Source organism: Ctenocephalides felis, unplaced genomic scaffold, assembly GCF_003426905.1.
Source record: "Ctenocephalides felis isolate EL2017-DRISC unplaced genomic scaffold, ASM342690v1 CF-g0.4_SCAFFOLD_02500, whole genome shotgun sequence".
Classification (NCBI taxonomy): domain Eukaryota; kingdom Metazoa; phylum Arthropoda; class Insecta; order Siphonaptera; family Pulicidae; genus Ctenocephalides; species Ctenocephalides felis.
The window spans coordinates 1,053-23,757 of record NW_020538654.1 but is presented as its reverse complement, the minus strand read 5'-3'; the positions used below and the strand labels follow the sequence as shown (position 1 = coordinate 23,757).

General features: G+C 27.2%; 2 protein-coding genes across 3 annotated transcripts; one reads left to right on the top strand and one right to left on the bottom strand.

Annotated features, from left to right (window-relative positions):
• The first annotated feature begins 1,890 nt into the window (after nt 1–1,890).
• LOC113380977 lies at nt 1,891–20,520 on the top strand. 2 transcript variants are annotated; one of them, XM_026619994.1, is made up of 8 exons: nt 1,891–1,984; nt 2,211–2,312; nt 10,918–11,067; nt 16,068–16,118; nt 16,741–16,826; nt 19,132–19,276; nt 19,802–19,846; nt 20,325–20,520. In XM_026619994.1, the coding sequence occupies exons 2-8, from the start codon at nt 2,235–2,237 to the stop codon at nt 20,406–20,408; spliced, it is 639 nt and encodes a 212-aa protein (XP_026475779.1). In that variant the 5' UTR covers nt 1,891–1,984; nt 2,211–2,234; the 3' UTR covers nt 20,409–20,520. The 2 variants fall into 2 exon arrangements, with proteins under 2 accessions (XP_026475779.1, XP_026475778.1); XM_026619993.1 differs by having other exon boundaries at nt 2,222–2,312; nt 20,325–20,519.
• Nucleotides 20,521–21,255: 735 nt separating this feature from the next.
• On the bottom strand, nt 21,256–22,322 carry LOC113380976 (translation initiation factor eIF-2B subunit alpha-like). The gene is made up of 2 exons (XM_026619992.1): nt 22,210–22,322; nt 21,256–22,148 (listed from the first exon to the last, which is right to left on the bottom strand). The coding sequence occupies exons 1-2, from the start codon at nt 22,220–22,222 to the stop codon at nt 21,256–21,258; spliced, it is 906 nt and encodes a 301-aa protein (XP_026475777.1). The 5' UTR covers nt 22,223–22,322.
• Between the last annotated feature and the right edge of the window lie 383 nt (nt 22,323–22,705).

Here is a 22,705-nt window from a genome sequence, read left to right as displayed (position 1 = left end):
ACAACAAAAAATTAGAATTACAATAATTCAACTTATAGTGATGAATCTTGAAATGAAGTTTGAAACACATTATGTCCATGGTACATGGACGACATCCGTACATGCAGCATGAGATGTGGATGTCGTCAATGGACGACATCCGTAGCGAGAGGGTTAATTTATTCATTTGAATCTATTTCATATTGGATGTTTAATAATTAAACATGGTTTTTAAACAATTTAAATAAAATTTATATCCTATGAACTGAATAACAAATTTATTGAGATTATAATCACCATATTAATGCCTTCAAATATACGTAATTTTAAATCGTGTTAGCTTATAATATGTACTTAACGGTTTTATTTTTATTGATTTATTTATCTTGTTTTATTTCATATGAAACCTTATGATTTTGTGATAGATTGTATTGTATTTTGTGATAGATTGACATGATAGCAGTAATTGCACTGTAATTTTACTAATTATTACCTAGAACTTGCGCATACAGAATTATTTCAAATATCTGCACTCGTGCCATTGATTATCCAAATAGTGAATGATTTAAATTATAAATTATATATTTCTTTCATGAAATAATACTTATGAAAACTTGCGTAAAATGTTTGGTATCAATTGTTTTGCACATATGGTGCACGAATGTTTCCTCTTCCTAAAATTAGATTATTATTTCTTTTACACTGTTGAGAGCAACATATGTGCAGAGCTAAATGAGAGATCTGCAAGGCTTTTCCATATTGCATTTTGGCGATTACAGGTAATGTGCTTTATGAACATGAATTCTTTTTGGATTCATTTGATCAGGCTTGGGTATCGAATATTGCTCAATATTGTTATGGTTTTCGAAGATCTACATGGGACATGGGAGTTCCCCTATTTTATGCTTTCCAATATAATTGTCGAAGTGCCCACGAATGATCAAACAAAATTTATGCAATAAGTAATAGCCTTTTAAAGCTTGATTTAAAACTCTGGCTTCTTTTAACTTAAAAGAAATATATGTGTATTTGCGATACGTCGTTATAGAATTTATTAAAACTCTCCTTCGATTAACTCAGGTTGTTGGGTTATAATTCAACCCTTGTAGCTGTGGACTGTATTAAACACTGATTTGTTTTGTATTTGTATGTATTTGTTGTAGTTCTTATCACAATCACTGATTTGTTACTAAGTTATAATGCAAGAAGATATATTTATTGATTATTCATTATCCATGTTGTTTCGCGGGCTTTCCTTTTAGAAGTGAACAATTAGTTACATCGAACTCTCCGCTACCCACTCTACCAGTGGTAGCAACCATTCCGTGTAAAAGCTCAATGCCATTAAGATTGTCACCTTCATGGCCAATATAATAAAACGAAAATACGTCCGAACAATATGGATAGGCTAGAATACCATATTAAGATTTTCATTTCAGAAGGACCTCAATGTTTGAAAAGATATTTCAAATACACTAGAGTTAACTGATTTCACATCAGTAACATATAATGAATAAGCTAATTATATCTTTTCTATTTACCAACAAACCATATGTTTTGGTGGTAAATAAGTCGTTGATGAGTGAGGAAAACTTTGCAATTGGCAACATTGAATTATCGTAATGAAAAGATCTACATAAAATTACGACATGACGCAAATTTTTGATCACCCTGCCTCTGCTTCTCATGATTTTACCAAAATAGCTGACTAACACATGTATGTGTGCACTTGAAAATTCGCGCAAACTTCTAGAAGTAGATCTTGCGCATGTTTATAATATTATATATATATATATATATATATATTTATATATATATATATTTATATATATATATCTATAGATATAGATTTACCGATACAAATAGATTTCACGAATCTTGTTTCTTAAAGAACTTCTTTAGTCTTGAAATAGCCGGCGCGTGATATAAGTCGTTCGAACCGATCAGCATCGAAATTTTGAGTCGCGCTCAAATAGTTTGGGTGTTTTTGCAATAAATATTTTAGGTGTATTATCTAAATCAATATTTTAAAATTCATTGCAAGTTACTGTTGTTAAAAATTATTAATTAGTAATTTAGTAATTACTCATTAACCTAATCATTTTTGCTTCAGACCTTTTATTTTGTTTTACATATAATTCTAAATTTATATTTCTCCTAATTGCGCATTGTGATTTATTCATTAAATATATATAAGACATAAAAATACTGTTTATCTTATTAAATTATAGTTAAATTTCAGTGTGCACATAACAATGGCAACATTTTACACCTACAAAACGTCGTACACCACGGATCACGGAAATAAAATGGATGATTCTGCAACACTTTGGGTAAGATTATATATTGAACTATTTGTACCCGATCACAACACGTTGCTATTTAAAAAATAAAAAAAATGAACCAATGCATTAAAAAAAGTGTTAAAGTTTAGCAGTTCCTAATGAAAATATTCTTTATGTAAAATTGGACTTTTATTATTTCATTAGCTCAAAAAATCTCAATCGAAATTCAGTCAAAGATGTTTACTGATAGAATTTGAGGTAAAAAATAATTTAATTAATATAATTACACTTTTAAAATTCTTACAAAATAGGGGTTTGTGGCAAGAGGGTTATATGTAAAATTTAGGGTTATATGTAGTTTATATACACGCATTATATAAAAATATGAATTGACTCAAAAATAAAAACAAATTTTGGGGGTGGGAAACCACTTGTTTTCAATCAAAATATGCGAAAACCTGTCCAGGGATGTACCAAACAGTTTCCCAAATTATCACGGCGAATGGATGTACGGTTTATGAATACATTGGACATACACGGACATACAGACATACAATTATTTATATATATATATATATATATATATATATATAGATTGACATTGTTTTTAAAATATTGTCTGAAATTATCAAAATCTTAGATGTTGGTGATGATGTTTATTACAATACTTACACAGCAATGGCTAGTAAATATTAAACAGTCAAGCAGTTTATTTGGAATCTTATTATTTCTTGAAGAGATTGCTTATGTCTTATACAAAACTTGATATCGTTTTCGATTTACTTAAAAAGATAATTTTAAAGATTTCTTAGTTAAACTGTTTTTTGTTTAATCTTGTTAGATTAAACAAAAACAAAAATAAATCAAATATTTTTATTCCATTTATACTACCGAATTTGGAATGCAAACATTGAGTTAGTTAGTTTTTTGGTTATGAGCACTGTTGTTTAATTAACGAGATCTTAATATATTTTTTAGTATACGTTATTAAATTATTTTATAAGATGTATTGTTAACTTTAAGTAAGATTCAACCGTTTTGTTTATATAATCTCTATAAAAGCTTACACGTTGGCGGGATGAAAAGGACCAACTGAACCTTTACCCTGGCAAAGGTGTAAATAATAATAAATATGTAACTAAAATAACAATTATAACAAAATTTTTAACGGTGGTATATGGCATTTTTTTAAACAATTAATTTTTTCTTTGGCTATACTATTGAAACATGTGATAAAAGAAGTAAAGAGTTGGATGTTTTAAAGGGTCACATTCCAATAGCGTTTCAAGCAATTGAATTGATATTTTGGCGGCTTGTAAGCGAAATTCGCTGTGAAGCAATAGTTTGTAAAAATAACTAATCGTGAGGCAGTATGTATACATCATCTGCACGAACATATAAGACAACTAACTAAACAACGATGAAACATGAAGCTAACAAATTACAGCGCAGAATTCAATGTTTTGGTATTAATTTGGACAAGTTTAATATGATATATTGTTATACAACTTACATCTTTGAAAAATCATATAAACAATTTACTTAAATACAAAGTCAAAAAATAAACTATTAAAAAAGAAAATTTTACAATTCTTGTTTTTTTGATTCATTGGCGTGATCCCTTGATCTTTACCTATATATTTTAGTCATTGCATTTTTGATATCGTATTACAAATATAAATTATTAATTTAATTTTAAATATTTTTCATTTTTGTTAGAATCTTACAATTAGATTGTAATTATAAATTTTAATTAAATATAAACAACGTTTCAAGGAAAAATGTGCTCATTTTAGTACTTGTAGGTTTAATACATATACATTGTTATAATATATACATTTAATTTTCAAGCACATTTACATTACGATGATTGAAATAGCTATTATAGATATATAGTTAGAAGGTATTATATTTTTGACTTTTTTTTACAAATGTTCAAAATAGACCTAATTTATACTTTTACTTTTTTCATGTGTCTTTTTTATGTTTTTTGTTTATCTTACTGTTTAGTTTTCTTACGTTTTTTATTTCATTCTATCAAACAAATTCTTAAAAAATTATTTTTAAATTATTTGTGGATAAAAATCCAAAACGTTGAAGCAAATCTATCAATGAACATGGGTGTGTATTCTGATTTTTTATGTAAGAAAATTGAACCATGCTGCTTTTGATTTTTTTTAAATTTCGATAATAATGAGATTTTAATTGATTTTTTGCCAAAAGTGTTAACATAGCACTAGTAAACGCATTTAATACATTTCTTTAGTTGTGACGTTATTTTTAATTGTTTTTTGTAAATGGTTTTATGATCAAAAAAGTGAATGAATTCGAATTTTAATATTTTCTCAAACTAATTAAATTTAATATTCATTATTTTATTAGTTCTTTTACATATATATATATATTAGTTTTGGCTAGAAATGTCACCGCTGAAACTATGTACTATATAAACTGTGTACTCCTTATATTTTTAGAACATTATATTTTGAGAAAAATACGGCACAAGGCTGAAAATTTCTATTTGTGTTCGCACAAAATTTGCTATTTTCTTGAGTAATACTGTAGTACCATGATGTCAATATAATTTACAAGAGCAATAAACTATTATATAATCATCTTATCAGAAAGATAAAAAAATAATAATTATATATGCTTATAAATAAGCAATTTGCGTTGTGAGAATATTCTGAAAAAAAAATAGCAAAATCAAATTTGAATTACATTTTGCAAGATATCCAGCAACATTTGACAGTTTTTTTAAGATAGGAGATGACATTTTCTAAAAATTACTATACTAGTGCTTATAAATTAGGTATATGTATGGAATTATATGGCACGAGTAACTACTTTTACAGTATTAATCAGTTCATAATATGTTTTCAAGTGATAATATTCTTCACTGGTATCTAATTAAAAATATATCATCAGCAATAAAAAACCTAATAAAAATATATCAAATATGGATAGACCAACCTGTCTTCTGAAAAGTGATTTTGTGAAGAAGTCATTAGTAACAGTTCACAGAACTGTTAAGTTCTAATTGCTATTCAAAAATAAATAATAAAACAATTAATTGGTATCTTCGTTCAACTGCCTGTCAGAAACACAGATTCTTTATTTTTTAAACCAAAGACAGTATATGATGAGCTAGAGTCAATTTTCCATTATAATTTTTGTGTTTATATTTCGATTATAAGGAAGGTGTTACTTTTGGCAGATATTCACGGATCAAAAAATATACGTGGGCAGCAAATGCATTATATTGCTGCAGTTGCCAGTATTTTGACGCAATTACGGGATATGAGCCAAATTAAACCGTCTGTCTTGATGCATATATTTTGAAATGTCAATTTTGTTTTATTATCAATGACTTGATTTTAATGCGAAATTGACTATTCCGATTGAAAGAAAATTGTTAGTTATTACAATGTCAGTTAAATAAAACAACATAATATCAACATGTTTATTTTAGATTAAATGATACATTTTAATGTATTAAATAAAAATCTATTAGTTTTCTTTGTATTGGTGGCTTAGTATATACGTTTATTTTATTAAATACTAGCTGTACCAATTCACGCTTTGCCGTGTTTTACTTTCAATTAAAAATTTAAACCAAAATGCATATGTGTGATATCTAGTCCTGTCCACCCGTTTAGCTGTCAACCTGTTTATCAGTCTACCAATTACCTGTTCAACAATTTACTTGTCTACCAATTTACCTGTCTATCAATTAGTCTATCTACCAGTTGTCATATTGTCCATTTTATTTATCTTCGAGTTTATCTGTCCACCATTTTACCCATATCTACCAATTTACCTGCCTGCCATTTCATCTGTCTAAATATGTATGTAAGCATGTATAAAATTTTGTATAGTTTTGAAAATTTTGAAAAAAACATGCTGGAAATTTTGAAATTTGTTTGAACCGTATAAGTGAACTTTAGAAATTAAAAATCTTGATACGGAACCAAAAACAATGTAACAAAATTAATTCACATGTTTAAAATCTCTATAAAATATCTGATAATTTGATATGCATATGTCTAATGATCATTTTAGACCGCTAAATATCATTTTTTTTTACATTTTTTCTCTGTCTCCGTAACCGCTAGAGCTGCCTTTCTAAAAATTTAATCAATTCTTCATTTTGTTCAAATTAAATCATTTAATTCGGGCGCTCCGTTGCTTCAATAACTGAATTACCATTTTTGGCACTTTTTGCTCCGTATCTTCGAAACGGCAGGACCTGCCTTAGATAACAGTGAGTGCTTGTAATTTAATATGAACTTTATATTATAGCAATGAAGCTGAAATTGATTCAACGTTTTTGTTAGAAAACGTTTGTATGTGAAAAAAGGGCAGTTTTTAGAGTTTTTCCGGCAATTATTCGTTTTTTTCTCGCCGTAAGAACAATCTTTGGACTTCAACAAACATGTTAAAAAAATAATTGGCCAAATTGATCCAGGCGTTATTGAGTTATGCGCTTACCAACACATTTTGCGATTCATTTTTATATATAAGATTATTACTTTATAAAAGTTGTATATGATACATTTTTATAATCATATTTCCAAAATAATATATTTTTTTTACTAATTTCGGTATTGGTAATTAAACAGTAGGGTAGGGCAGGACGTAAAGCTCTAATTTGACTTTGATCTAAACTATATTTTGAAAACTAATTGATTGTATAATATAAATTTTGTGGGTGGATTTTTTACAAAGATAACTCTGTATATAACCGTGATCTGGTATTTTGTCAGAAATATTCATCAGCAGAGTTCGAATAAGTATTTGTTTACTTTGTTTTTTAAAATGGCCTTTTTAACTTAATTTATTCTTTTATTTGCTTTTACAAATTATTTTGCTTATACATTTTTTTCCCTCTACTTTCAAATATGTTGTTAAAAAATTAATAACTTTACTGGTTTTTGAGATATCTGTGGTGGTCTTTTTTATTGAAGACCTTTTATTGGTTTCTACAGTATAATTATTTGATGTTAAACAGGACCTTTTTGCCCCGACATTCTTATACCTATATAAATTTAATTATGGCTTATTTTTAAATTATAAATAATCTAATATTTATTTAGTGCATTGAATTATCCTCTATATAAATCAATAAAGCCATAACAAAAAAAATTATACTTATATAATTATAATACAAACAAAGCTGTTTCGTTGTCTTAAACTTACACATTTGATATTTGAAATTATTGACTGAATGCGATACACAGTTTTGTGATTAACTATTTATTATCTTATTGATCGTTATTATAATCAACATGAAAAATGGTTTATTAATATTCCTGTAAATTTTATTATAATTATATTTCATTTGATATTGATATCAAATATAATTTTTATATAACAATTTACCAGTCTATAATAAGTTTAATGAGTAATTACTTCACTATTTGTTTATTAAACATTTTTCATGAAGTAATTATAATTACTATAGTATATATACTTCTACCCAGATTTTCCGATCTTTTTAGTGACCTAACAGAACTATTTGCAGCAGACCATTGTTATTGCAATAAATTTAAACAAAAAAAATTGATCACAAATTATTAAACTAAATCTTACAATCCACCATCTTATTACAGTGCCAGCAACAACGCCCAATCGATTATTGTTTTGAGTTTTAGAATGATATAATTAATCATGTATAAATTGAAACACTAAGTCCAATATTTATAGTTATACATAACGAGCTATTAATAGTTATTAAAGTAAACACATGTATATTTTATATCGTTCGACTCTTACTTAATTTCCATTATATAGTAGACGTCGAGCGTATTTATTTTAAAATTTCGCTTTATTTATGGAACTGAAATCCGTATAGCCATCAATAAATGTAAATCATTGACTATTATCTAACTGGAAAATTAGCTATTTGTTTCAAAATAATTTATAAATTGGCTTTAACTTGAGATTTTGTTGGCATTTCATTAATGTTATTATTTGAATTGTATTATTTATATAACCAAAATTGATAGTCCTGCAACAGATTTGTTTTTCAGCAAATGTTAGTATTTTTATAAAATAGAGTATGAATTATATTTTAGTATGTCTTCCTAAATATATGAAAACAAACTAATATTTATTTTTCTAACAATTCATAAATTTTATGTATGATGATTTCCATCATTTAACCTATGTGAAATATTAAAGATTTTGTTGTTTACCGTATATAGCATACTCAAAAATTGTAAGATTTATTTGGATTATCATTCTTTTCATACATACGATTCACAAATATCTACTTATTTTTTACATATAATGGCTTATAATGTAAATAATAAAAAATTAAGGCATCAAAATGTTTTGATACAATTTCAACAAATTTGAAAAAGGATTGCTAGGCGGCTATTATAATTTAAAAAAAAGCCTAGAGTTACCCTCGAAATAAAAAGATATAAAATACTATGTTGAAAATAATTTCGATCGTATTAGATAATTCCAAAAAGCATGGCCAATTTTGTAGTCAACTTGGAAAGATAACTATTAGAAATTAGACTAACTAATTATGGGACCTCCTGGAAGGGTGTAATCTGATTTAGCATGGATTCGAAAGACCAGTAACAACTATCACCATTTCGAAGAACAAAAACAAATATTATAAGAAAATTTGGTGTTATTATCTATTTAAGAGTAAGTGGGTAACAAAATGTATGAGAACTTTAGAAATTATCAAATAAATGAAATAAATCAGCAAGTTGATGTAAATTAATACGATTTAAAAATATTTGAGAAATAGGAAATTTTAAAACAAAGCATAAGCCGTCATAAATTTTTAAATAAATTTGGAAAAAAAGTCACAACATACACATATATTCATTTTTTCTAAAGTATGATCAGGAGATCTTCGTTAATTAATAAAGTTAACAACCGAGATAAAATGTAAAAACGTTTGGCAATTCCGTTCATTCAGATTATTTATTTTATAAATACATGATTTCCTGAAGGAGAAGTTTTTGTTTTTCTGTAAATAGTTCTGCAACCAGACATAATATTTAAAGTAATCCAAGGTTGTGAAGGTTATAAAATATATGAAGTGTGAATATATGCATTAACAGATTATAGAGGCATAAAATATGCTTAAAGAATTTATATTATGAGACATGGAATGTGTTATTATCTTCGATATAAATTATGGATTAGTGGGGTTACACATTATTTTTATTTATAATATATGCAAACACAAGTACACATATGTATATATAATATGTATAATGTATATAATGTGTATGTATGTATAAATATAATATGAAATTTTTTGGTAGTTATGGAATTATAATTGCATGTACACCGAATAAAAATTAGAATTTCATGGTTCTATCTGTTAATATATGCTTTATGAAATATTATGTTCCATGAATAAGGTGCGCAAAAAGTCAATGTGCTGAGTAGAAAACATGTTAAATTATAATAGTATTATTAACATATATTAAAATAAATAGAAGACACCCTATACCCTTGTACTAGGTCTTTTGACTGTAAATTTGTCAAGCACAAAAAACACAATTCCATTTCATTTCTTTTAATTTTTATGATTGAAACTTGCACTTTATTAACACTTATTGTCATTTGTCTATTTTATTACATGAAATATATTTATTATCTAAGCTGCACCATCGATATCTTAAAAAACAAGTGAATTTTTAATAACAATATTTGAAAGTAGAGGAAAAAATATTTACAACCAGCCATCACCTTGATTCTTACGACGCCGATGTTTGAAAATCCATAGCAAAAGTTTTTTTTTCGTTGTTAGATTTTTTCGTTTGTGAGCATTGTTTAGTTTACGAGACCTTAATATAATTTTTATTTAATACGTTTTCTAAGATGTATTGTTAGTTTTAAGGTAAATTCAACCGTTTTTTATATAACCTTAAGGACCAACTGAACTTTAACTTTATATAAAAGTGTAAACAATGAAAAATAGTAAATTAAGTTAAAAGAGCAATTTTACAAGAGTAATTTAAATAAGTATTTATTCAAAATCTTTGATGAAATATCAGAGCAAAGTTATATAAAAATTAATTTTATAAAAACTCATGCGTGGGTAGGGTAAAACAGACCGACTGAATTTTTACCCTGGCAAAGGTGTAAACAATAAAAAATAGTAAATAAACAAGGCAAAAGAAGCAATTTTACAAGAGATAAGTTAAATAAATATTTATTCCAACTTTGCTGATGATTTTTTTGAGAAAATGCTACATCAAGGTTATATAGAGTAATATCTCTGTAAAAATGTACCCGTGAAATTTATATTTTGCATTAGTTGAATAATGTAGCTGTTATTTCGTAAAATTTCTTTTAAAAAAGGACATACTGCTTGTGGGGTAAAAAAGACTAGCGACAAATTCTAGAAAAACAGCAAAAAAAATGCATATCTGTAATGTAGCTAGGAGTTTTACTGAAAATAGTCAGTTATTTGTTGTGATATGGTTGGTTTGATTTTCACAATATAATTGCTCAAAGTCAAATTAAGCCTTTGCGCATCGCCTCACTTTATTTATTATATTTGCCACTTAGAACGGTTGTTAATTATATGGTGAAAGAAAATAAAAACAATTATTTTTTATTTCATATAACTTGTATGGGGCCATCAATAACAATGTTGTTTAATTATTTTTAGCCATACAGAACGACCCCGTTGGTGCTACCAGGTGCAAAGGTGAAGCGCGACTCAAATGCTAATGATTGCTATCTGCGCCACCACCCGAATCCGGCCATGAGGGCTCCCGTTCAGTCAACATTAAATCATGAAGTTTTAATGAAGCAAAAGGTGGGCAAATTGTTTATTATTTATTAATAAGGGAAAGAAACCAAAAGTATAAAATACTTTATTAAGTGGTGCATCATATTGGTTCATTTCTGGATGCTCTGGATGCTGGAAGTTCCATCAATACTAAGAAAGTATTGATTAATAAAATATCAGGTGCCTAACCTGATATCTTTAAAGGGACTTCAGTAATTCAAAGTTTTTGTGATTGGATCGCAGTTTCAAGAAAAATTTGAATTTAAGTTATATATTTGGACTTCACCTTTTATTTAATATATTATTAATATTGACATGTTTGATATATTTTGTGTATTTTTTGTATATACTGGATGGAATGCCCTTGCTCAAATTTCATCGAAATTATTGTAGAGAAGACTGGGTACGGTTGTGTCACTTTTTTTGATCAGCAATATTTTGTTAATTTAGCTGTTAACTGGGAGAAAAGTAAATTAAATGGTAATTTACATATATGTCTATGAGGAAATACTTAAATAATGTCTACAAATACAATAGATTAGTCATAAAATAAAATCATACAAGAAAAGGGCGAGTGACACAATCGTCCACACCCGAAGGACGGTTGTGACAGTCATAAAAATAGGGTAAGCAACAATAGGTTTAAACACTAAAATGATTTATAACGACTTCTTTTGTCAGAAATATGTAACGCAACACAACTTTATCATTTAAACATAGCTTATGAATATAGTATAACAATATAAGACAAAACCAATTTTTTTAAACAAGAAATGTTTGTGAAATCTTTTGTTTCCTTGTATTGAATTTTCTCTTCTCTTTCTCCATGGTATTTTGTCTAAGTTAAGTTACATTTTTTATCTGTTTAAATTGCGCGCAAAAAGGACAAGAAATACATGTCACAACAAATACATGCCGCATAAAACAAAACTAGTTATTGATAATTAATTACTAATGTTCAATTTACAGTAAAATAACAAACAAAGTGATCTTTGATCTATATACAAGTAATAGTTTTTATTAAAAGAAATCTAACAAAAAAACTTGGATTTAGCTATTTAAAAGCAAAGTGGTCTACAGATCATATTAATATAGGGCGCTGACTCAATGCAATAATGGAAACTTGTTTGAGCAAACATACTTCATCTTTCTTCCTTTGGACCCTATCTCAAAATCAGTATAGTCTAGCTGTTACGACTACTTTCACTATCATAAAATCTGGCACAACCGTACCCAGTCGCCTCTACTATTTTTTCACATTCATGTTGATACAATAAAATAATTATGATTATATTTAATATTACCTTTATCAGTTAAAATTTTGTTACCAGTCATTATAAGTTTGAATAATTTGCAATATATTTTTTAAAAAACGTTTTACCAAAAATTAATTTATACTATTTTTTTTAAATAATGGCATGGTTTGCATACTAAACACAATATGCTCTAAATGTTAAAGAATGTTCCATTTTATGCACACAATTGTACGTAAGTCCAAGTAAGTTGTCTATTGTTAGCACAATCGCAGTTGCCAATAAATCGGAGTGAGATTCCGAGATGAAAATCTACTCATTAATCCTTAATCCATAGACCTACATTTCTGGATTATGTGATTGCCACAGTGAAATGATAAATATTTGTGACTCCTATTTAAGATGATGGCTTCGTGAAATCAAGGAAAATATCACATTTCGTACGTAAAACCCAATGTTTTTGCAGCAAACGTTTCCGAGCTAAAACCATCCTATTGCAACATCATATTCCACGAACTAATATGTACACAAAAATATTTTATGTTGTCGAGCACATTTTAAGAAACTTTTATAATAAAATAGTTTAGAGTTATAATGGTTATTAAATATATAATATAACTATTAATAAAAATAAATAATAATATTAACTCTATATTACAAAACGGTAAATATAACATCGTACTGTAGCCCATTACAAAGTTCTCAGACTACGGTCTTAATTGACGTTTTGTGACCTCATAATTTTCTAAATGCTATAATTTTTATTTTTAGTAAAATTAGTTCTTAAAAAAATTGTCTGAAATTATTATATTCATGTTGAGATTTTTGCAAACCAATCTTTAGTTCAAAACTATTTAAAGCAATTACGCGTTTAGCATGAAAAGTTGACTTATAGATTTATTTTATTTAATAATTTAGTACTATAATTTATTAAAATGACATGAAAATATTTTGTTGACATGGTGTTTATCGTTGCCAAGAAATATACAAGAATTTGTAGACAAAGGTATTCACTCATAAAATCACTGACAGACACCTACACAAATCTGCCAAAACAAAGCTTTTTTGAAACTTTAGTTCCATATTTGAATTTTGCTTCTAAAGAACCGCAAATTTTCGATTAATATTTGCAATTCTGCTAGGAAGAAAACAGTCCTGATTGACCGATAGACAGACAAATGAGCGACTATAACAAATTTACATTTGTACCATTTTGAACAATTTTGTGGTGCAAATTAAAAAAAAAAAAACAAATGAAATTCGATACATTGGTACAACTACACGTGTCTCACGTGCATTAAAATATCATGGATTGGATTCTTCTATTTGGAAACATGTCAAGAAGCGTTGCACCGTTGTGCCAATATCTAGAATTCAGCGTTCCAAATAGTAGAATTATCTCGTATTTGAATTACATGGTGTATTGTTCTTGTAAGATATAATTTATTTCAAAAGATATATAGCTATATACATTGCAAAATTTAAAATGTTTAATTTAAAGTATCAGCTGGATCTTACAACCGATAAACATACACTCTGGTGTTGTATAATTTGATAATTCTCCTAAACGGTTATTCGGATTTTGATCATTCTTTTTAGAGTTTGTCAAAGGAAATTTTTAAGATTTAATAAACGATAAAGCTAGTAATATTCTAGAAATAATTGCAAAAATTACTAAAAAACACTTATCATTGTTTGACATTGAAAACATTTAAACTGCCATCTACTAGAAATGTCAATTCATTTGAAATTTGAATTTAGCTGAAATTATGAGCCTAGATAATATTAGAATATTATATACAAGAAAAATGTAATATCTACATTATTATTGCCGAAAAGCAGCTGAAATGTGCCAGAAATTAAAATAACATAAGATACAGTCAACAGTATATGTTGGAAGATGAAATTATATAATTCAGATTAATAAATAACGCAATATGTCCAAAATTGCATATACATTATTTTTTAAGCTTATGCATGTCGCATTTTGGTTTACTTTACTAAACTATTTTCATGTTCATAGTTTGTTTGATGTGTCAAAAATTCATTTGTATGGCATTAGATATGGAATATTTAGCAAGTTGATCTTAGATCGGAGAGTGCTCATAAGAACTAGATTTTACAAACGTATTCACCTAAGATTTGAACTTGAACAATAATGTTTGTTAAATTATTAGTAAGAAAAATGTACTTTAGAAATTGTAATTGCCAAAAAGCAACCAATATATCATACGAGATTATGAAAATTATAGACTAAATTATTGAAGCAATTATGTTGTGTGGTAAAATCAAGTGTGATATTGTTCTTTAACCGCAGATACTATTTTTTCTGAATTTCTTATACTGCTTATAATAAGAACATAAATGAATCACAACGGCTTGACATCAAATAGGATATTAAAAAGTATATGATAAAATATTTTAAAAAAATTGAACTTTTGAATTTTAGACTTGGGTACAGGACAACGTCTGTTGGGTCATCTAGTATATATATATATATATATATATATATATATATATATATACATATACATGTATATATAGCAATTATTTGATCAGTTATGTTGAATCCTTCACATTTAAATGTTGTTACAAATGAGAAAAGAAGTTTTCTGTTGCTTCTCCTAAATTCTCTCGATTTTTCTTGAAATTGTTTGAATTTTTTTAAAAAGATCAGTTAAAAAATAAATATACGTGATATCTTACTACACCCCTCCCTTCCCCACGTGATATTTCGAGATTTTTTATTAAACCTCTCTTCCCCCTAAAAACCTCACTTGATTAATAGACGCCCTCATAAGTAAAAGTAAAACATGAACTATACTATAAATATGTGTAAGTAAATTTGTGAACTGTAATTTATATTTAATTAATGAAAGTTGCAAATTAATGGTTACTTGTAATACTATATACAATCATGAACATCCGTGTAAAAATTTACGTTGACAAATTATATTCTGGTTCCAATTATAACTTGAAACGTTCAACTCAAATTGCGATATAGTGAGAAATCCTTTGTGAACAAGTTTGACTTTCACTCGACAATGCTTTCTTCTGTTTGTCTAATATTGCATTATGTAATTGTATAATATCGAAAGTGAAACATATTGTTTATCTACATATTAGTTGCAATATAAATTTTACATTTCATAATACATCGAATATAACAAATATTCAACTAATAACGGATTGATAAAGAAGAATTGCTTCAAAGACTCAAATAAATCTATTATATATTTGTCCAATAATTTCATGATTGAGGTTTTAATTTATTATTCTTACATATGGGTTTCAAAATTATTTCATATTGTAAGTTTTCTTTTTTTGAAATAACATAAAGTTGCTTACTATATCTAATTGAATAACAAAATCTGTTATATTTGACGAATTTTTGCTCTAATTATAAGTGTTGTTTTGTTCCAATACATTGCTCCTAACTATTTCCCCCTTCTAAAATTTTGAGCAATATATGTGATTAGGTTTATTTATCATAAACATTTTAATGTTAATCTCAAATTATCATAAACATCCTAATGTTAATCTTAATAATTTCATAATATAAAAAAATTAATTATATAAGGCCGTAGTCCAAGAATACGTCAATAATAAAATTTTAAGCTATTAATTAATTTTATTGTGTTTGTTGTTCAATGGTCATCGATATGTTTGTTAGACCTGTACAAAAATAATTCTTTTGTGATAGTGTTATATATATTTTTTAATAAAACAATAAACAATATCAAAGACGATTAAACTGTTTTTTTTTATTCACAGGTTGCCGATTCAGTATTACACAGAGTGGCTGGTGATAGCATAGCAAACAAGGTAGTTTATTAATTAAATATTTTTTCATTTTTACATCTTATTTAATTTATTGATAATGTAGATAATATATTAAGAATTCAACATCATTAAAGGAATATAGAATGAAATAGCAGTAGTTTTAGCATTAGCGAAAAGATTGAATGTTTTAATACGCCTAGTCGTTCTTTTCTCAATTTCTCAAGATGTACATTTTTTTTAAACAGAATGTGAAATAAAATTTTGTAAATAATCTTAGAGCAACATATATTTAAATTTATACAGGAATCTGGTATATTTTAAGATATCAGGATTCTTAACATCTAAGTTAATTTTAGCTTTTCAAGTTTTAATTTTCAAATATTGTGAATTTTATAGAAAGGAAAAAGAAAATAGAAAGGAAAAAACAACTACTGAGTTGTTTTTTCCAACATGACAATGTAGTATACAATGCCCCTTCTCGGCGGACTATTGTAAATTCATTAAATTTACTAAATGTCCTTTACTGGACAGTTGTAAATAAAAGAGTTAATAAAAAAAAAAGTTTTAATTTTATTTGATACATTATTAATTAATTGTTTTGTTTTTATTTTATAACTAATTTATAACATCCAGTGATTAGTATTAATAATATTAAATATTTTAGGTTGTGCATAAACAATTCAATTCTCCAATTGGCCTCTATTCCGATGCCAACGTCGCCGAAGCGATTCGTCATACAACAAGCCTACCGTAAGTAATCAATTTAGTATGTAATTATTTTATTATCGTTTAATTTTTAGCAAGGCTTAATAAATCGAAAACACAGCACATTTGCCAATACCTCAATTTTATTTTTTTCCGCACTCAATAGGGGCGCCACCAACTGTATCACGAAATTTTCTTATATTCGGAAAAGGTAAACCAGAAAAAATTTAATAAATGAATGAGATCGAGATTTCAAATATTTTCAACAAAATGACAAACATGTTTTCACTAAAACTATAAAAATTGTAAAAAGCGAATATTAAACTAATTATTATTTTTTTCAATTCAATTGAAAAACATATATTTCATTATATAATGTGAATATTACATACAAGTGTAAAAGTTATTAGATTAGATTTTTTTTAGATTTGAAAACATTTATTTAAATTAAGGGGCACGCTTTGTGTGACAACCTATAAAAGGTTATTTATGGGAATTAAAAAAAACTAGTGAATTCATCTATTTAAAATTTTGAGGGTATATTTTACATGTTTTGAGAATACTCAGTATAAATTTTGAAATAAAATATTAAATATTTTTGAAATAACACTCAATCTCCGGCGGCGCCAAAAAAAAGATCCTCGGCTGCTGGAGTGATTGCAGCCTTCTCCTGAAAAAAGTTAAGTTTTTTCCAAAATTTTGGCCGTTTTTGGCCTGCCAAAATTCAATTTTTGTTACGATCAAAAAACTGGAGGGTCGTCGTATGGAGAACTATATAGAAGAGATGCAAAATAAAATTTGATAGCGATCGGATCACTTGTCTTCGAGTAATCACTCCAGCAAATTCGAAAAATGCTGTTTCGAGAAAAACGCGTTTAATGATCGCCGTTATACTATATACTATATATACTCTTTTAAATGGCTGTAACTCAAAAACTATTTATGATATCGATTTAAAATTTTAGTATGTTATTTTTAAAGTTATAACCTATCGAAATATTTAAAAATTCAAAATTCAATTTTTTGAAATTTTCTCACTAGGTGTGCCCCAAATAAGGTGATACATTTGAGTTTTCTACAAGGGTGTTACACTCTTATAAATATCGCAATTGCATTTTATCTCAATCATCATAATAAAAATATACCTGTTAAAGAGAGAAAAATGTAAAGAAGAGTTACTAGATATTATAATAATATTTTGGAAAAAATAAGAATTACATAACAATCTGTTCGTTCATAATGAGATATTATGTTCCAAGTTTGGCATGGCGCGTTTGCCATACCAAACTTTTTCTTGTGCATAGTAACCAAGTGCCTGGTGGTTAGTATTAGGGTGATTCCTACAATTGAGGTAAAAGTTCCTTGCGAGCTTCTTTATTTGGTCCAAAAGCTGTCGGTACGTCAGTCTGTTCGTGTATGGTATTTTGTAGAGCAATAGTGCCTCGTCAGTTGGGTTTCTTGATTTGTTGAGTGCTAGTCGTGAAGCTTTGTTTTGTACTGTCTGTAGCCTCCGTCGGTTAGTCTTTGTTGTCGTGTTCCATGCTGGAGCAATAGCAGTACAACAATGCAGGTCTTATTAAGGTCCAGTAAAGTGTCCGCTTGTTAAGGTATTAAAAGTTTAAAGTAGTCTTGTATTATAGTAAGATAATCAGTTCTGAAAAAGAGTGAAGAAAGTGAGCACAAAAGACCCTATGTTGAGTGCGGAAAATTCTAAAATGGGGTAAGGTGTATTCTACTTGATTATTTATTCTAAATTTTCTCCGCATGGGCTTTACCACTTTACACAATTTACTTCTGCAGTAAATTATCATCCTAAAGATTAGAATTAAGTTTGCCACATATCATTATAACATACATTTTATATATAATCATTTCCAATCAAATTTACTTTTATAATTTTATAAATAGTAATAATAGATAATAATGAATAATGATAATCAATATAATCATGGTTTTATTGGCAAGCAAACTAAAAGTTATACCATTTTCTGTATTTATTAATATCAATACACAATAATAACAATACAAGTCATACAATACTATTTTGAAAAATAAAATATTCGAATTTTAAATATTTGAAATGAGTTAATATATTTAGTTTTAAATATTTGAAATTGAGTTAAATAATTTTCAAAAATATTACCCAAATATTGTAACCCTTTTTGAATGGCACAATTATATTATTAGTGCTTCAGCTATTTTATTTTTTCTCAATTATTTATCTTGGGCCGTTATTCATAAAAAAATACTACTAACCCCAAGTGGTTATAAAAATTATTACGATAATGAGTTTTTTTACTTGAATAATCATTATATTAATATTTAATATTAATAATTTTTCTTTATGTAGATATAAACCGACTGTTGTTTACGATCCCGCCAAGAGTGAGACCTTTAGAGCTTTGCAGGAAGAAGTATACGGTGGTGAAATACAAGAAGTCAGTACTCCAGCCCAAACAAAAGTGTTTCAACCGACCAAAACTGTACAATTCAAGGTAATTCTAATACATATTTACTGTTTTGTTAATAATACCGAAAGAATATCGATACATCTTAAAAAATAATTATTTTATAACAAATACAAACGTTTTGTTTTCTACAAATACAACTTTGTCTAATTTGTATTGACCTAATTATAAAATAACGTGTAAATGTGTAATTTTAGTATTCTCAGAACAAGTAAAAGCATGTAATTTCAATTGGTTTGCAAAAATTTTATTCGGATTGGAAGTGGAAAAAGTCTGGTTTGTTATTTTATGCACAAAAAATACGAGCATAATAATTGAAAGGATTCATTCTATAGGCAATTAAGTATATCCCCTTAGTATTTGGGCAGGATATATTCACATTTCGGTCTAGGCTAATCTCATACTTGTTTATCTATGGCTAATCTATATTTTTTATATTACAAATTACGAAAATGTATTTTTTACTATCCTTCCAATGCAAATGTTAACCATTATTATTTTAAAATGTTTAAATATGTAATAATTACGAATGTCACTATTATCTATTTTTAGAAACCAAATCCAGTAAGCCAACCACATTATCAGCAGAATCAATATGTAAGTATTAATGAAGAAATATAAATAAAATTATCTAATATGATTAAAAAGTTGCCTTTAATAGATACAATTATTTGGTAAATTATTGTAGAATTATAGGAATGGGAACTAAATAAAACCAAATAATTTTTTTTACTGTTAATGCGCATCAATGAAGAAAGTATAATTAGCATCAAAATGCATTTATATACTTACATTGTGAGGATTTCATTTTCAAATCCATGTTTGTGTTTATATAATTAGGTCTAAGGACAACAATAACATTTATTATCTACAGTTTTTTAAACAATTCGGGAATATTATATGTTTTCCCAATAAATAATCAGTTTATTGACTACTTACCTATGGTTATTCATTGTTATTTACAACAAATTTTTGTAAAGAATTTGAAATCAATTCTATGTTATGTTTCTTTATTGCTTATGATAAGTGATTGCAAAATACTTTTTTTGATTATATATTTTATTTTATCTTACAGCCTTTGAATGATTCTGGAGAAATTCATCAAAGCGGCTCATTCAAGAGATTAATGCACCACGTTTTAAACCAAAGCAATTATTAATTTTTTTATTAATGTAATAGGATGTTCAAATTAATTTAATTAACAATGTAAAATTTCATTTATTATTGTTCACTATAGCTTTTCCAGGTATGCCATTATTTAACATTAATAATATAATAACATTGAATAAACAAGCATTAAGATGTGCTTCAACGTTTTATCAAATATTTTTATTGTTTTTGTTAGAGTATCCTAATTTTAAGAAAAGTTTACATTTTATGCTTCTCATGCTTTTTTTCATATTAATAGAATGGTCTATATTTACAGACTATTTTATTTAATATGTTCAATGAGTGTAATCTAGTCAAAGCTTAGTTTTGAAATAGAGCATATTAAAATATCCAAACTACATATTGAAATTATTATAATTCTGTATTTGCAACATTAATTAGCTTCTAAAATATATTATAGTTAACAATATGGTAGTTCCATATATAAGTTTTATTTTATTTTTCAAAAAAAAAAAACAAATGTTACTTCATGTATGTATATATATATTAAATTAAATGTTGGTATCTATAACAATAATGAATAATATGTTGCATTATATTGTATTAAAGAAGTTTTAGAATATAGTGCAAAGTCATATTACGTACATTCGCATAATTCATGTACTTTGTAAATTTTGGAGCATTATAGCAAATTGTTTTTATCAAACGAGATATAAATAAAAATCACTTTATTCAACTTCAATGACTTGAACAATATCAATCTATAAAAAAGGTATTAGTATGATAGTAACATAGATAAAAGAAGAATATAATATGGATAGTAACTACTAATATGGATAAGATGAATAAAATACAAAAATAATGCTCAATTTTTTTCTACTATATTTATTGATAAACTATAAATATAATTTAATTAATTCATCGCTAACTGCTGATGGAGTTAATATACCTAAATCTGTAAATAACAATGATATATATGCTGGTGGTGTATAATCTACAAGAGGGTGCTCATGACTTAAATTCTTTTGTATGCGTGTTGTTGTAGTGTATTTAAATTCTGCAGGCACATCTTGTTGGCTAAGCGGATATAATCTAGAAAATTTAAAGCTTTCAGTAAGTACATAAAATGGTTTCTTCATTTCCCTAGCACACAATGCCATAGTATAACTTCCAACTTTATTAATAATTCCACCACTCTCCACTACACCTTCGGCTCCAACCATAACTATATCGATTTGCTCCATAATACAGCCAATAGCGGAATCCAAAATAAGTGTGCATTGTATACCTTCGCATTCTAAATTTTTACACATCACTTCACCGCTATTATCAGGTGCTGAGTTTGTAACAAACACATGAAAATGTTTACTTTTGGCTGCTTCTTTCAATGTTTCGAGCACAACCCTTGATCTGGAGTGTGTTAAAACTGCACAGCCATCGGTTATAAACTGTGAAGCTAGTTTTGCTATGATACCTCTCGCTTCGACTAGTTTCTTTAAGAATAATTTTCCTCGATGTAACATGACTTGTTTGCATTCGGCAAAGGTTTCCTGATCTAGTTTAGCTAATGTAATGAACCTCAAGAATAGTTCGCAGCCTGAAGCAACTGCTGTTACTGGTTGATCGGTACTCCTCATTATTTCAACAGCAGATTGTAGAGAAGCATGCAGTTCCTGTACGGTTTCACTATTATAACATTCCAGAACTTTTAATAGTGTTCGAATTGCAGCCATTCCAGCAGAGACATCGGTTTCTGTTTTTAATATGTCTTCGAAAAATGTTTTTATCTCTGAAACGGTCATAGACAAGATCAACGTTGGAGAAATATGGTATTATTATGTATTATTTACCTTCACGATCCATTTTTTATATCAATAATATTGCGTACTAACTAAAAGTATCATTTGTAATTGAAGCTTGAGGAAATAATATTTGTTTGGTTATGTTGATACTTTTGACGTTTACACTCGTTAGGTAAGCACATAGAGCTATCAGTCTAGACAACATTAGAATACCATGAGCCATAGATAAGGATGTGGCTATCAATACAAGATTAGACAAAACCGTTGAAGAAACAATTAATGAAGTTGTATCCGAAATGCAGAGTTATTCTGTTATTCTTGATTGTTTTGAGATTGAGACTGATACTCCACATAGTATTGACCATGCAGCCTACACATACTCAAACTATAAAAGAATGTATTCAGTAAAGGTGTGTAAAACTTTTTTTGTAGCTACAATATAAATAATATTTTGAAAGTACTTCAATTAATCTTATTTATTTATAGGTTCTGATTGGTTGCACTCCTAGACAATAATAGAATGCCATGTGTTCATAAAGCCATC